The sequence below is a fragment of the Rattus norvegicus genome, chromosome 15, assembly GCF_021556685.1.
Source record: "Rattus norvegicus strain SHRSP/BbbUtx chromosome 15, alternate assembly SHRSP_T2T, whole genome shotgun sequence".
NCBI classification, from domain to species: Eukaryota; Metazoa; Chordata; class Mammalia; order Rodentia; family Muridae; genus Rattus; species Rattus norvegicus.
The window spans coordinates 56,459,708-56,476,527 of record NC_141548.1 but is presented as its reverse complement, the minus strand read 5'-3'; the positions used below and the strand labels follow the sequence as shown (position 1 = coordinate 56,476,527).

At 38.1% G+C, this 16,820-nt stretch overlaps 1 protein-coding gene across 10 annotated transcripts in view; it reads right to left on the bottom strand.

Annotated features, from left to right (window-relative positions):
* Zc3h13 (zinc finger CCCH type containing 13) overlaps positions 1-16,820 on the bottom strand; it is a 64,493-nt gene that overhangs the window by 41,782 nt on the left and 5,891 nt on the right. For 8 of the 10 annotated variants that reach the window (XM_087585709.1, XM_087585707.1, XM_087585711.1 and 5 more), the window contains 3 exon segments: positions 14,747-14,872; positions 14,145-14,254; positions 11,849-11,960 (listed from right to left, as the gene is read on the bottom strand). The exons of 1 other annotated variant lie outside the window; for it this stretch is intronic. In XM_087585709.1, the coding sequence (XP_087441835.1) occupies positions 11,849-11,960; positions 14,145-14,254; positions 14,747-14,863 (339 nt within the window). In that variant the 5' untranslated portion in view covers positions 14,864-14,872. 10 annotated transcript variants of the gene reach the window in all.

Here is a 16,820-nt window from a genome sequence, read left to right as displayed (position 1 = left end):
ACCTATAGGTGTAAAACTGCCTAATTTTGAGTTGTACATATTTTTTCAATGCAACTCTGACTCTGCTCAGAGATCACATAAAATTTCTATTATCTGTCATACACTATGCACTCAGGCTTCAACACATAGGAGGACTTCAAGATAGAAGATTATGTCTAACCAACCCACTTCAAATCATAACTAGGAAACTATCGGGATAATACTTAAAAAGCTTCAGCTCATTACAAGTGTGTAGGCTAGCTTTATGTCAACTGACAGAAAGAAGTTAGAGTCATCTGAGAGGAGGAAGCCTCAATAGAGAAAGCCTCCATAAGCTCCGGCTGCAAGCAAGCCTGTAGGGCATTTTCCTTACTAGTGAGTGATGAGGGAGGGCCCAGCTCACTGTGGGTGGGGTCATCTCTGGTGGTTCTTTGTTCTGTAAGAAAGCAGGTTGAACAAGCCAGGGGAAAGAAACAAGCAGCACCCCTCCATGGCCTTTGCATCAGCCCCTGCCTCCATGTTCCTGCCCAGTTTGAGATCCTGCCTTGGCCTCCCTTAATGGACTGTGACTCATATGTCAGCCATATTAACCCTCTCCTCCCCAAGTTGCCTTTAGTAATGATGCTTCATCACAGCAACAGTAACCCTATCTAATACAAAAAGAATACCCATTTCCCCATTTTCTCTACTTATCAGCCTATACTGTGTTAAGCACATCAGTCGTTTATCACATGAGCAGCATGGTCTTCCTTCAGCTTCCCGGATACTCTCAATAGAATGGCTTGACATCTTTTAATCTCAAACATACTAATTAGAAGCACAACCTTCTTACTTTATTGTGCATTCTTAAGTTAGTCATCCTAAAATACATTCATACTGGAATACTGATATGCAACCACAGTAGTTTAGGCTAAACACTTACGACTAGATTACTTACAGTTTTTAAAAGTATGAAAGGTATTGCCATTGTTACTGGTTACTCTGAGCAGAACCTGATAATATATATTCTTCTGCTAAAGATACTGCATAATACCTAAGTCAAAGAAGGTAAAGAAATCTAGCTGCCACTAAACTGAAAGCATCATCAAGGACTAGCTTTCATAGTGCTAGAAGATGCTATGCAAGTTACTGGAGGAAAAAATGATCAATCTCACCTAGCTGTGAACCCCATGGGCTACAGTGATGGGCCTAGCAAGATATACCGACTAGTGCAATACTGACAGGACTGCTAAGGGAGTAACCAACTAATTTTCAGATTGGACTTCTGGCTCACTCCACAAGATGGGAACCATAGCTGGCACCATCAATGGGGCCAAGCACCTGCAAGTAAATAGGTCATAGGCCCTAGGGAGAGCCTACTACTGCTATTCTGCTAAATGGATCAATGACTTATTGCTATCCCCACAGGTCTGTGCATTTCTAAATTTCACAGAGAAACTTCTTTTTAAAGTATATGGCAATTGCAGACACCCACAGTTGGTCTAAGCACAGAAAATAAGAGATTTCTAAGTGCTCTGCTCTAAATGGGTCATCTGTGTATCCTCCCCACTTTCCCCAGAAGGCTCCTCAGTTCAGGGACCTAAACAACAGGGTAATAACTCTAAGAGTCAGAGGTGATGGACGGATTCAATGGGACAGTGTTTTCAGGACACAGAAGGACAGCTAATTGTACGTATGACTTCACAACAGTTCCAACAGCATTCACAAGTCCTGCACAAGCTCGGTCCAGACAGAACCCCATCGTGGAGTGGGGAGGTGAGCATGCTGCTGGGAAAGAGCAAGTCGGTTCTCTTTACTGGTGCAATCCTGATACGTCAGCAACGCTCCAGGGTAAGCTCTGCACCCAACATAAAATGTGCGGGTTTTAAGACTAGGGGGAAAGGAAATAAGAACAAGCACTCCTGAGGTTGCATGAGTAGGTCAGGAGGTCAGGTAGGGAGGAGAGGGTCAGGAGGTCAGGTCGGGCAGGCTAAGTCTGGGAGTTGAGGGGGGAACATGATCAAAATGTATTACATGAAATTCTCAAAGAATAACATTATTAAAAATTTCAAAGCATATTAAGGAACAATGCTGCCTATGATCAACACTATGATCAAATGCCAATATTTTTATATCAAAGCCTAAGAATTTATCAACTAAGTTAAATTTACAACTGGATCATTTCAAATAAGACCAAGCTGTGATGCCTAATAAGTCTGTGCCTAGCTTGGTAAAATGTTTTAGGTTTCTTCTACTTCAGAAATCCAATGTTTAAGGAGTTTTAAATTATTTTAGTTATAGTTTCTTTTCTTGAACATCTACTTGTGAGACAGATTATATTCATTACAAGTCTTATCTTACATAGTAAGGAGGCATTACAAGGAATCTAAACTAAAAGTGTTGAGGCTAACTGAAAACAGATATTATAAGTGGATAATAAGTAGCCAAATAAAATGTTATCTTTGTAAGGAATATAATTTCAATCATAAAAGGAACTGAATAATAACAATTTATATTTAGAAGACCTTCATAAGAAAATTTAACAGGGAAAAAATTAGCTCCCAAGGTTTCCAGTAGCAGCTTTGATTGTATATCCTTCTGCTCCCATTTCTAGAAAGCTCTAAATATCAGGAAATTTGTTATTAATTGTTATCACTCCAGACTCTATTGACTAGGACTAGTTCTAGTCTCTGGAACTATACAAAACAAACTTAATATTTCTTCCACGTGCTAATAACTCTTTAGATATTTGAACATCATTACTAAATCCCTTCGATACCTTTTGTATCAGACCAAGAGCCAGAGACATCTCATATTTATCAGATTTATATTTCATGATTTTCACTTTCACTAATCTACCATCTTTTCTATACTAATATGCTATTCTAGTTAGCTTTCTTTTGCTATGATAAAACATTTACCAAAATCAAACTGAGGGAGGAAAGAGATTATTACATTGTGGGACGCTAAGACAAAAAGCTTAAGACAGAAATTAAGAAAGAAACTTTTTTGAAAAGAGAAATGAATTATACTTTGGCATCTCTAGTTCAAAACTCCAGATTCCGAACTCTTCAACCTGAGCACCTGAGCAGCAGCACAGGCCCGATGGGAATCTACAGCCGTCCTCATGTGAAAGGACAGGGGCACAAAACCCAGTAGAATCACCCTCAGGCTCCATGAACACAGTGTATGAAATACAAATAAATCTCACATTGAGATAGGTTTGCCATCCCCCAGGCAACTCACTATGTATAAGCAAATATCCTAAAATGTGGGGGGGAAATCTAAAATTTAAAACACTCTGGTCACCAGCACTTTCAGATAAGTCATATCTAACTGTTATCCTTAAAATGTGGAGACTGGAAAATAGAGACGAAATCAACAAGGGATAGGGATGACAGAAGAGATATTAGAGTTCAGAGAAAGATCACACTTAAGATTCATATGAATACTTACACTTCATAAGAGAAATATAAATGAAAACTAAACTACATACCATCAACTCCCCTATCTTGCTGGAAAAACAATTATGGCAAAACATACCAGAAAAGCAAAGGAAAACGAACAACCACAACACACACCAACAACAGCAGGAGACTGCTTGGCCGTGGTCAGGACACTCTGGCACAGCAGTCCTGTCTCTTGAGATATGCTTGCTCTAAGACACACTTTATATGTAATATGTATATATGTAAGTATGTATGTATGTATCAAGTACACAGCCCTACATTCACCACAGCCCTACAGCAGGAGCAACACTGAAATACCTAAATCCTCATGCACAAGACTGGTTGAATAATGCATGGCATCGGTAAACAATGAAACACCACATTAACTACCACAAAATCTGAAAAGTCTCTCAATATATTGTTATGGAATGATCACCTGTTTTTAAAAAAAAAAGTTTAAAAAGTCAAGGGAAATATAAGGTCATCTTTTATGTATAAAAAATTTATATACAAATTATAGATGTCTATCAACATATGCATCATACACAAGTACACATTTATACAGAAGGAAAAATGAATGTGGCCTATGAGGAACAAGTTAGAGCCATCAAAAGATGAACACCAGACTTTTTAATGTAAAAATACGGTTTTGAAATCACATATTTTGTGTTTACAAAATTAAAAAGAAATCCTAATATATAAATAAATCCTAAAATATAAATCCATGTATTTATTAATTTGGTTGCTTAAAAATACAGTAACTAGTTCAATTCCTAATGGCCAGATTTAGCAGATAAATCCCAAAGCATATCCTGAGAACTACAAAAAAATTGAACTTTTCAATAACCTATGCATTAGTTATTCTCTCATTTCTATGACAAAGACTAGTTAAAAACTAAACACTGGAGAAGTTTATTTGGGCCCATAGTTTGGGGGTACAGCCCACAGTGATTAAGAAGGAACAGCAAGCTAAACAGATCAGGAAGCAGAGACCAGACAGGAAGCAGGGATGAACCCAAAGGCCCACCCTCAGTGACCACTGCCTCCATGTGAAGCTCTACAGCCCAGCTCTCCATTGGGGCATGTCCAACCTGCCAGATACAGGAACCCAAAGATAGCTAGGAAAGCAACAAAACACGAGATCATAATAAACTTAGCTCAGAGTAGTGACAAGCCCTTAATTGCAGTGCTAATTAGATTGGTGGAGCATGAGTTCAAGGATAGCCTAGGCTATACAAGAATGGGCCTTTCAGTTTCTAATCATAAACTTAATTAAAACATTTTAAGAGTTTTTGTTTGTTGCTTTTGTTTTTGTAATTCTATTACCTAGTTCTAGAATGAACTTTGTAAATGTTGAGTTGCAATGTCAAAAAGTCAAGCATCCCTATAACCCACCAAGACAGCCTTCAGCTGAGGACCAAGCTTCCAAACACATGAGGACATTCTACACGCAAATTGTAACATTGTTAATTGTTGCTGTGAAACCACTAAATATAATATTAAGTGGGTGATAATGCAAAAAGGGGACTAGAATTTTCTGCACAAGGAAGCAATACAAGTATAAAAGCCCTGAAATCCTAAGTCTGAATGATTAGAGGTTGTTTGTTGTTAAGAGAAAAATACATACTTTCTGATCATATTTCATGAAAGGCCTTAAAAACCATGACGAATCCAACTTAAGTCTCTTTAAGTATTCAGTGTCTTGATATACCAATGAAAGAGACCAGGACTTCTGGTCTAAGTGTCTCAGTGCAGAAGGAAAAATGTACACAGTGTGCTGGGCACATTCATTTAAGGGAAATGAAGGAACTACCCCAACTACTGAGGAGGAAGGTGATAAATGACAAGGCAAGCCCTGCACTGGATAAACTCGTGTGCAATACATATGCTTCACAAAGTACTGGTATCCAGAATCTAAGAATTACAAATGAATAAAAAGATAAAGACCCTAATTTGTGAAAAAAAATACACCAGCAAAACCACAAAACAATGAGCCAATAAAAGGTGTGTGTGTTATAAACAAAGAGCTAAAAAAATATTAAGAGATGGGCAACATCATTAACCCTCAACAAATACAATTACAGCCACTACATGCCAGGCCACCCATGCAGAGGCTTAAACCCTCATGCCAAAGATCTATTAAATAACCCAACCCTCGAAACCCTAATGTCCGTCAATCCTTGCATGAACACATTCTGCTGAGTCACACACTACTAAGCAAGAAGAGAAGCAGACTATAGATACACAATGCGGCTGAAGCTTGAAATATTAACCAATACACAGAAGAGTCAAGACAGGGAGATACACTACAGGATTCCAGTCAAACGACAAATCTGAATGAACACTTCAAGACTGCGTTTAGGATAGAAAATAGAGACATATTTTGAGCTGAAGGAAATGTGTGTAAATATCAGGAATCAGACTATTATTTAGAATGAGTATATTTTACTGTTTGTAAATTGTATCTCTACAAAGTAAGCTTTTAAAAAAAGACTTCTGTGCCCAATATAAAGATGACCCACACGCTAAGAATGTGGGACATGTGGACTTAGAAAAGTAACAATAATGGTGATAGATTAAAGTTGAAGACATCAGTGAGAACTGAGTTAGCTCAATATACAGAGGAGGTCACTGGAAATACACACACACACACACACACACACACACACACACACACACACACACAGATACATACATATAAAATCAGGAGAGAAAGAGAAGGGAATGGTTCTACCGTTGCTGCAGTAAGCAGGACTCTGGAAGTGGAAGGCTTTAAGGTAGAAGGTTAAGAGTTACTGACCACATTCTGAGTAAGCCTCGTGACCTTGCTTTAAATCTGTAATAAGTAGGTACTGTTCCCAAATGCCACAAGTTATGGTAAAAATCAAGTAGAGAAATACAAGTTAAGAATTCTTTAGAAAGAGTAAAACAATGTGAGTGCAAAATAGAAAAGGCAGGAAGGCACTAATTTATCAGTTTAGGAAGCTGATTGCTGGGGGGGTAAGGGGGAGTAAATTATCAAATGAGTGTTTAGTGAAAAGGAAAAGAGGAGGCTAGGAGCAGGATGCAAACAGATAAAACATGTTACCTGGTAGAAGTTTTATAGCTAGATGTTAGCCAAACATCTTAAGCTCCCCCTACAAAGTAACATCTGAAAAAGTAATTTAAATAGCTGAATTAAATTGATACATGATAATATCAAGTCTAAAGCATATTCTCTATCTGAAAATAAGTAATCACATTGAAAGCAGAAAATTAAAGCAACTGACAGTTTTGGAGAATGGAAAGGGAATGTCACACTAAGTTTCAAAAGAAAAAAACCTCTGAAATGTTCATTATAGGAACAAGAAATGGCGATAAGAATGACAGATTAAAGTAGCTGAATTAATTAACATTAAGTTAACATCAAAGCTAAGCACAATAACATTTGAGAGAGGCCATAGCAGGAGGATTTAGAGTTTTGAGGCCACCCTGACTTAAAGAATCAGAGCCTGTCTAAAAACAAAAGCAACCAAGAAACCCCACAAAACAAAACATAAAACAAGCTCAAATGTCAAATCTTCTGTGTTTACCACACTAGAAACTAAAGAAAAAGGCACTAGTGTACGAAGGCAACCCTAAACCACTCTTCTTGCCCGTCTGTACAGAGGAAAGGGTCTAAGCAAACAAGAGGAGCACCCAGAGAGGGTCTCTAAACCTAAGCGACACGTTCCTAGTACAATGAACTATTTAACCTATTCGGAAATATGGCTACACAGCTTCTCTGAAGGGACAGTTCCTAGAACAGATTTATACCTTTATCATTAATAAATGCTTAAATATTCTCACTGTTATATTCAGGGGTCAATTTTACTCTCTATGCTAATTTATTTGCTATGTTCAAGTTTTGTAAAACAGCAAGCCTCTGTTAGAGAATAAAACAAAATTCAATTACTATATTTAAAAGGTTCTATAGGGGCTGGAGAGATGGCTCAGTGGTTATGAGCACTGACTGCTCTTCCAGAGGTCCTGAGTTCAAATCCCAGCAACTATATGGTGGCTCGCAACCATCTATAAGGAGATCTGATACCCTTTTCTGGTGTGTCTGAAGACAGCTACAGTGTACTTATATAGACTAAATAAATAAACATTGTTTTTTTAAAAAAAGAAAGGTTCTGTAGATGCATTAAAGTGTAAGTCCTTACTCAAGCTTGACTAAGCCCCTCACTGATCTAAGTCAACTGTGTTACATTCTGTTCAGATCAAGAAGGCTGCCTCTCTAATGGACACGTGCAAGTACACTGGCAACCTTGTAACTCTTCACTGCCACATCAGAAGGGAAAATAAAGCAGGTAAGAGGAAATGTCGATACATTGTATTTAAGTCAGTATATCCATAGCTGTCATCTCACTGTGAACCCAGGGGAACTGACCGTTAGTTACTTTCATACTGAGTACCTGACACTCAGTACATATGTGATACAGCACACTTCAAGTAAGACAAGCAAGCCACCAGAGACAAGACACCAAGGGCTGAGTCTGCACACCAGTACTCCTTTTGCTGAAGTGAACTGAACAGTACCTACTTAGCCCTCATCTTATGTTCAGATACAAACAACGGTATCACAGTTCTTCAAGCTCATAAAAGCCTTTAAATGCTTCATAGCGAACTGTTTTATTTTTCCCTCTCTTTTTGGGTTTTCACCCACAAACCTTTCCCTGCACCATGTTTTCTGGTTTTGCAGGGGTTGTTTACTTTGTTATGCACTTTGCTTACATCTCTGACTATGGAATTACAATTTTTATTTATGAAGCTGTCTCCCCACAAAAATCAAAGATAATCCAGCAACCTTAAAATTTGGACATATTGGAGTAAACACCAATGACAAAAAAGTGTATCTGTTAACTCTGAAAAATCACATGCTTATTTTAGCTCTGCCTGTGTTATCCATACCCTAAAACCAATTTCATCTCCAACAGGAAGTCACTACAGGAAGAAAAGCATCACACACTACTGAACACACCAGAGATGAAGAGAATCTGTTCATCTGTCATGCAGAACACCTAAAGACTCACAAGTCTGAAATGCTGCCAAGTTCAAGTTTCTGTTTACTTAAACACTACTTGCCACTCTTGAAACACTTAACTCATCCCTTGGGTAAATATGAAGCTTGGTGCCTTTGAGGATGTCCTCACAAACGAGCTTTCCTTCTTTCTCTTTTAAGGTTTACTTAGTTTATGCAAATTAGTGTTTTGCCTGGATGTATGTCTGTATATCACTTGTGTATCTGGTGCCATTACAGGCCAGAAGAGGGCATCAAATCCCTTGGGACTGGAGTTATAGACAGTTGTGAGCCACCATGTGGTTGCTGGGAATTGTACTCAGGTCCTCAGAAAGAGCAGCCAGTTGCTCTTAACTGCTGAGTCCTCTTTCCAACTCCAGACTTTAAATTTCCTAATAGCCAACTCTGCCACCTACTAGTATGATATGAACATATAAGCCTTTATAACAATATGTATACTTAAATATACATTAACAACCTGAATTAATGCTCACATCCAATTTCTGTTAACAGACTAAGTCTTTTTAGATTAGAGATCAGAAGAGCTATTTTAGTACCACTATAGGGCATTTATTAAGTAGTCAGCATAGAACGGCCAATTCTACCCCTTCATGCCAACAAAGCCAGTCCCTAATTTATGGAGGAGGAAACTGACAGGAGAGGTTAGCTAATAATACCTAGAGGTGCCGTGTTCGCATTGTAAATCCTTGTGTCTGTCCCTTACACTACCTAATTACAGTTCATGTAGTCAATCATGTGATCTCAGAAGAGTGATCTTAAGTTTTAAGGAATCAGATGTGCATACACACACACACACACACACACACACACACACACACACACACACATGCATGGGGGGAGGGGAGATGTTCAGAGCTTATTTCCTTAATATTTTATAATATTTTACTTGATATTACTTATATTTTATATGAATATATAAATCTTTATGACCTTGTATCATAAAAGTTTCTCAAATAACACCTAGAGTAAGCAACAATAAATTTTAAAAAAGAAATAGGTAAGCTGAATTCCAGAAAAGTCAAAATTTTTTGAGTTTTACAGACCAGGATCAAGAATGTGAAGACAAGGGGCTAGGAGATGGCTTAGCACAGTGCCTGGTGAGCAAGCCTAAGGGTGTGAAGTCTGATCTCCAGTTCCCACATAAACCCTGGATGGTGGAACACATCTGTAACCCAGTACTGGAGAGACTAGAGACAAGTGGATCCCAGGGCGCAATGGTCGGCCAGTCAAGCCAAACGGTGAACTCTAGGTTCAGTGATATGCCCTGTCTCAACATAGGGTGTACAAACGCAGCACTAGGTGGACTTAGTGGGTTAGAAAAAGAGCACATGAGGTTGGGAAGGAAAGGTTATGTGGCAGGTGGGATAGAGGAGAGGAGGTGGTGAAGGGGATCTGATTGAAACATACACACATGTGTGAAACTCTCAAACAAGTTTAACAAGCCTTTTCCATTTGTTTGTTTTTAATATAGTGGAGAGTGACAGGGGGAAAAATCAGCATGTGAGCTCACACTGCAGTGAGAGCAATGTCTTGTGCTGAGAGCCTAGGCAGTACCAGCTTCTGCAGAGACAGAGGCCAGAAGACTGACTGAGCCCAAGCAGTCAGTCTTTGGAAAAAAATTTAAAAATGTAACAACAATGCACAAAATGGTAAAAAATTTGTTTTAGGTAACTTAAAAATGAAAGCAAACAGAAATTATATGCTAATCCTGATAACTTTTCTTAAGTTTTAATTATTTAGACTAAAAATAGTTTTAAAAAACCCAAAATTTTAAAACAGCAATCTAATTTTTTGTTATTTTTGTTACAAGGAAATTACTTGTATTTGTATTAAGCAATAGTAAACCAAAATAACTTATACTAGAAATCTAATAGTATATAAACATATAATTATGTCACAATTATTACTAACTAAAAAAAGAATGGAACACATGAAACCCTCAAAAAATATATTTTTACCTGTACTCAAAATATAAAGAATTCTTACAACTCAACAATAAAGATAGCTCAATTTTAAAATATGGGCAGAATTTCTCCAAATATGTATCAAGAGCTAATGAGAATGAGCATGATGTTTGTCGTCCTTGGTTATTACAAAGCAAAATCACAATTAAATTAGGAGATGGAAAACATGGAACCTTCATATCTCAAGGAATAAGTAAAGAAGACAAAGAAGTCAAGAAGTAAGAAGTCAAGAAGCAAGAAGTCAAGAAGTAACAGCAATGCAGTCTCTCAATGGCGGTCTAGCACAGTAGTTCTAAACCTGTGGGTCACAGCCCCTTTGAGGGTAGAACCACCCTTTCACAAGGGTCACATATCAGATATCCTGCATATCAGATATTTACATTACAATTCAACAGTAGGAAAATTATAGTTATAAGTGGCAACAAAATAATTTTATGGTTGGGGGTCACATCATGAGTAACTGTACTAAAGGACAGGGCATTAGGACAACTCTGGGCTTTTTAAGCTGGTTAGCGGAAGTGGGAAACTCCATCCTGTGGATGAGTATCATGAAAACCAGGAAGAAAGGGAACTGAGCACAGCTGAATGTTCTCAGCCTGCCAGCTGTGAATGCAAACGACCAACTGCCTGTGCTCCTGCCTCCACGCACCCTGCCATGATGCACATGGTACCCTCATACTCTGAGGCAAAACAAATGGCTCCTGACAGGCACTGTGTCAGAGCAACAGAAAAGAAACCTTGTGTTCAGTAATTCTGCTCCCCAGGATAGGGAAAGAAAGGAAGAAAACTAAACTCATGCTAACAAAAAATTGAATCTTCTCACTCACGTTACGGGGAAAAAGTGGGAAGAACTCAAATATCCATCAATGATAAGTGAAAAAAGAGAATACAGAATGCTAATCGAATATTCTTTGAAAAAAAGACAAAAGAATAATCTTCTATAAATATTAAAAACTAAGGAAACTACTCACAAGAGATAACACCTTATAGGAATCACTTAAAGAAGCACAAAGAGTGGACAATTTATAAAACAAGAAGTGATTTCATGACTACCTAGGGCTCATGGTCAGTGGGCTACAGGAGTGATTGATAAAAGAGATGGAGTTTCTTTACAGAGGGATGAAAACTGACCACAGGGATAGCTTCACAACTGCAGCCTACACTTAGATACCCATGAGTTCCAGGAACATACAAAACCTTTTAAGTTCAGCCTAAGCTCTGCTGGTCATTTTAAGTACATAGAAGAACAGTTCCTCAGGGAATCCCTGCCCCTTAAATTATTCATTCACACAGGACATTGCCATGTCTAATTATAGATTTACCACATATTAATCACACAACTTAATATTTAAAATGAAATGTATGGAATGAATGACTACTGGAACTTAAGTGAGTTTTAGACATTTTATGCCTACCCTAACAGGTGAGGATGACTCCTCTGTGTTCCGTTTCTGGGATTCAGAATCCACATCCTGACGCTTATTCTTCATTCTTTCTCTGAGATCACCTGTAGGCCTTTCCGGTGACCTTTGATACAAAACAAAACAACAAAAATATTTATTTATATGATGTTTTATAAGAATAATATGAATAACTTCATACAGACTAATATATTTTTTCTCTCTTTGGTGCCTAAATTTCTGAAAAACAATGTTTCAGCTTATTAAATAGTAATATTTTAAAATATGAGACATATTTACAAGTTTCTCCTAATGCCAATCAAGATACATGTTAACTTCTATTGTGTGAGAAGTACTGGTAACATGAAAAAGAAACACTGTATGAACTGAGGAGAATGAGTATGTAAACAGCAGCCTGTGTACCTCCTGTTCACCACCTAAACAGAGCAGACATATTTTTTTTTTAGGTGACAAATTTTTTTTTATTATTATTAACTTGAGTATTTCTTATATACATTTCGAGTGTTATTCCCTTTCCCGGTTTCCGGGCAAACATCCCCCTCCCCCCCCTTCTTTATGGGTGTTCCCCTCCCCATCCTCCCCCCATTGCCGCCCTCCCCCCAACAGTCTAGTTCACTGGGGGTTCAGTCTTAGCAGGACCCAGGGCTTCCCCTTCCACTGGTGCTCTTACTAGGATATTCATTGCTACCTATGAGGTCAGAGTCCAGGGTCAGTCCATGTATAGTCTTTAGGTAGTGGCTTAGTCCCTGGAAGCTCTGGTTGCTTGGCATTGTTGTACATATGGGGTCTCGAGCCCCTTCAAGCAGAGCAGACATATTGTAGATGAAGGGTAGTAAGAGAAAGGTTAGGTTGTAAAGTAGCACAATTATTTCAGAGATTCCCATTCACAGATATGTATGTAGTTGGATACAAACTAAAAATTACTTCATGCACCTTAAAAATGATGGCCAACAGCCATCAAGACAGCTCAGAGGGGAAAAGTGATTGTCATTCAAGCCTGAAGGAACACAGACTCCCAAAAGCTGTCCTCTGACCCTCACATTCAAATGTGGAGTGCCCACATGAGTGAATACACACGCACACACACACACACACACACACACATACACACACACACACACACACACACACACACGCACCCCTTCAGTCACTAACTTTTATATTCAGTTTTCCTACTACTGCTGTAGACAACATAATCAGCACACACAATTTCGGGACTAGGTAAACTCTTTGTTTACCAATTAGATTATTTCTGTAAAAAACACTATGCATGTTACCTTTAAAAATTATTATAAAATCATCAAAAGGAGATAAAGGGGATATAAAAAGATCTTCATTGTTGCAAATTAAGTTTAGCCAAGTTTCTATCAAAGGCAAAATGACATTCTACAGAGGAAATGTTTATCCACATATAAACACGCTTAACTTTTAAAAATTGTTTGCTTTATGTGTATGGGTATTTTTTTCTGCATTACTGCACATCAAGTACATGACTGGTACCTAAAGCCAGAAAATGATACTGGATCTCCCAGGACTGGAGTTATAGATGATTGTTAGCTATGGGTGCTGGGAACTAAACCCAGGTCTTCTAGAAAAGCACTCAGGGATCCTAACCACTGGCCTATCACTCCTGCCCCTAAATGCATTTATATTAACACAGTGCCCTAAGAGGTTTGGCAAGTAGATTTTGTAACAAAGCTTGTATAAGATATGAATTTAAGGGGTTGGGGATTTAGCTCAGTGGTAGAGCGCTTGCCTAGGAAGCGCAAGGCCCTGGGTTCGGTCCCCAGCTCCGAGAAAAAAGAACCCCCCAAAAAAAAAAAACAAAAAAAAAAAGATATGAATTTAAAATGCCTGTAGAAAATTACAATTAAACCTTATTTATATTTTACTGTGTTAAGAGCGAATAGCTGTAACGTTTACTAAAAGTAAATTCTCACACCTCCAAGTTCTGCCTAAGCAGAAATTTAATACACAACTGGGGCTGTGTGAGGTAGGGGCCTTTTTAGGGGCTGTTCTTGCCCAGACTCAGTCTCTCCACAGGTGTTCACTGATTTGGATATACATATTGTAATATGCATCCACTACCAAAGCATGTAAACAGGTACATTTTAAAGCTAAAGTTTTATTAATCTTAACAGTAACAACCAAAAGATCTTCCTAATCTATGAGTGTTAAGAAGACTATCCCAGAAAATCTGACCAAATCCATGGTTTTATTTCATATTTTTACACTAAATTACAAAAGTTGGTTTTTAATACTATAGAAGATATTTGAGTTCTCAGTTTACCTTCTGTAATTGCTGCTGTAACCTTTCCCACGAGGTGAAGGGCCATGTATGAACCTACATGTGTTTCCATAGAGGCAGCTGCCGGTCTTCAGCCAGTTACGGCACTGTGTCTATGAGACAAATATTACTATGTAATTGTCTGAAGAAAAGATGGTATCAGGGTGAAGTCAAATCAGAGTGACCCAAATGCCAACTGAACATATGCTACTGCAGTAATAATAAACATAACAGAGTGGGAAAGCACAGGAAGGAATGTGTGCATTTAGGCAGAGATTAGTTCCTGGAATGGGGTATTAATATGATCAAAATATACTGTATACATTGAACATGCAAAAAAATATATAATAACTTTGCAAACCTTAACCCCTCCTTTTATTTCCTTTTATAAAATAAAATTTGCTAAGCCAACCCAACGCATGACAAAACACATTTTCCTTTATAACAGCAATTAGTATTTCAATAATAGTATTTTAAATGTTTCCCTCAGTACACAGGATCAAGGCTAGGGCCTCTTCATACATGCTAGGTAAGGGCTCTGCCACTGAGCCACACCCCTAGTCCCTTCCAATAGGTGCCCTGAAACCACAGCAGCAACAACTCACCTCTGTTGTGCTTCCAGTGCTGGGTCCAAGCCTCTCAAACACACTAGGTCTTCGGGATGTGCTTTCAGATATGGTCTTGGTGTTTTCCACTGTGACCTTCCTCCTAATTTTTGACATTTTGAACTACTTTAACCAAAAAAGAGAGAGTTAAAACTGTAAAATCTTTCAATTTTACACACCTGGGCCTAAAACTTCAAACAGACAAACCTATAAGTAAAACTCAAAAATGGAGATTGTTTATCCCTTGAGGCAGAGATGGGGGGAGGGAGAGATGGACAGAAAGATACTAAAAGGGGATACCAGTAAACAAAAATGGTACTGCCTTCTAAGTCTGCAACAACTCTGGAACCTGCTGGCTAGACCTGTACCTCCTCTGTACTGGACATTCAACCTCAAATGCTACTTATAAAAAGTGTTGTATTAAAGAAGAAAAAAAACCTAAGAAAATGAAACAATAAACAAAAATGTAAGTGAAAGTAAGCCATGTGATGACTAACCCTGTGATCAGCCTTGAGAGGCTGAGGCAGGAGGAATACTACAAACTGGAGGCATCTATGGTTTCAGTGACTTTGAAACCCATCTGGGCTACCGAGTAAGATCAGGTTTTATTCTTCAGAGAACATAAGCAAAAGAAAGTATATAACTATGGGGAATAGTCTCGCGGATTTACATAGACAAAATACATTTATCTTTTGAAGACAACAAAGAGGGCTTGAGTGGAGGTATATGGTGCTTAAGTCTGGCAGCAGATTTGGAGACAGGACCTGAAGGAGCATCCACCATCACCGAAATCCCTAGGATCTGGGAGCGGGACCATCGCTGCCAAGGGTCTAATTTAAATCTGCCCTATAACATATTGGACTATGGTGTTAATATAATGTTAAAATAGCATACATGGTGAAAATAAAATACAGTGTTGACTGTTTGAGATGAAAGTAAAAGAAAACCTGCTAAACCATTGGGCAACTTGGGAGGAAAACCATTTAAATAAACAAACTATATCATTACACAGCAAAACAAACCAAAAAAAAAGAAAAAAGTGTTGTAAAACTTAGAGGCCTGTCCTTTAGGAGAACACTGCTCGCCTAACTACTGGTTAACTAAAAAGATATGTAAGTCAAAGAACATGGGGAAATACCAGGTGAAAACCTAACTGAAAAGAAAGCCAGCTCTTGATAACTGTTTAAGTTGCCACAGAAGTACTGTTCTAAATATAGCAGTCCATGTGCTGCTCTATGTATGTTAGTAATCCCTTTTCTCAGGAAGCTGAGGCAGGAGGATCTCTAGTTCATAACCTCGTCATGTCTGGAAGAAAATCAAAAGTAAAACAAACAAACAAAAAACAGAAGAAAAGTGGATGTTACTTAAAAATTCTTTGCTACAGAGGTCACGGAAAGGCAAACTGACTAAAAATATTAATTTTTAAGTAATACCAAAACCAAAACTACCCAAGGTATTTCTATAATCTAACACATGCTGATGAAAGTCAAAGGTGCTAAAAGTAGTGAAAAAAATAACATGGCAACAGTATAAATGCTAAACAAAGCATTAAAAAAGTAGGCCTATAATCAAAAAACTAATCTAATCATTTAATTGAAAATGAAAATTCAGGTAACAGCACAAGTTAGAAAACAAATTCCAGACCAAGAGATAACTAACTGGTACTGATTTACTTAAGGGAAAAAACTCTTGTGAGCAAAAGCAAATGGGCTAACTACATGACACTTCATATCACCTAATCATCAAGTGATTAGAAAAAGCCCTGGCAGCTTCAAAAAAAAGGGGGTGGGGGATAAGTTCTACTTGGAATACAACTAATCATGTGTCAAGTGTGTGTTTGAGTCAAGATCACATGTAGCCTACTTTGGCCTCAAATTCAATATACAGCAAAGGCTGATCTTGAACTTCTTATCCTTCTGCCTCTGTTGATTTCTGCAATTCCAGGAACCCATGTCTGAATTTGTATGCAGTCCTAGGCATTGAACACAGGGCTTCCCTGCATTCTCTACTAACAACGCAACATTCCCCAGCATCAGAACACGTCTTTATAAAGATCATAGACATCTTTAATATG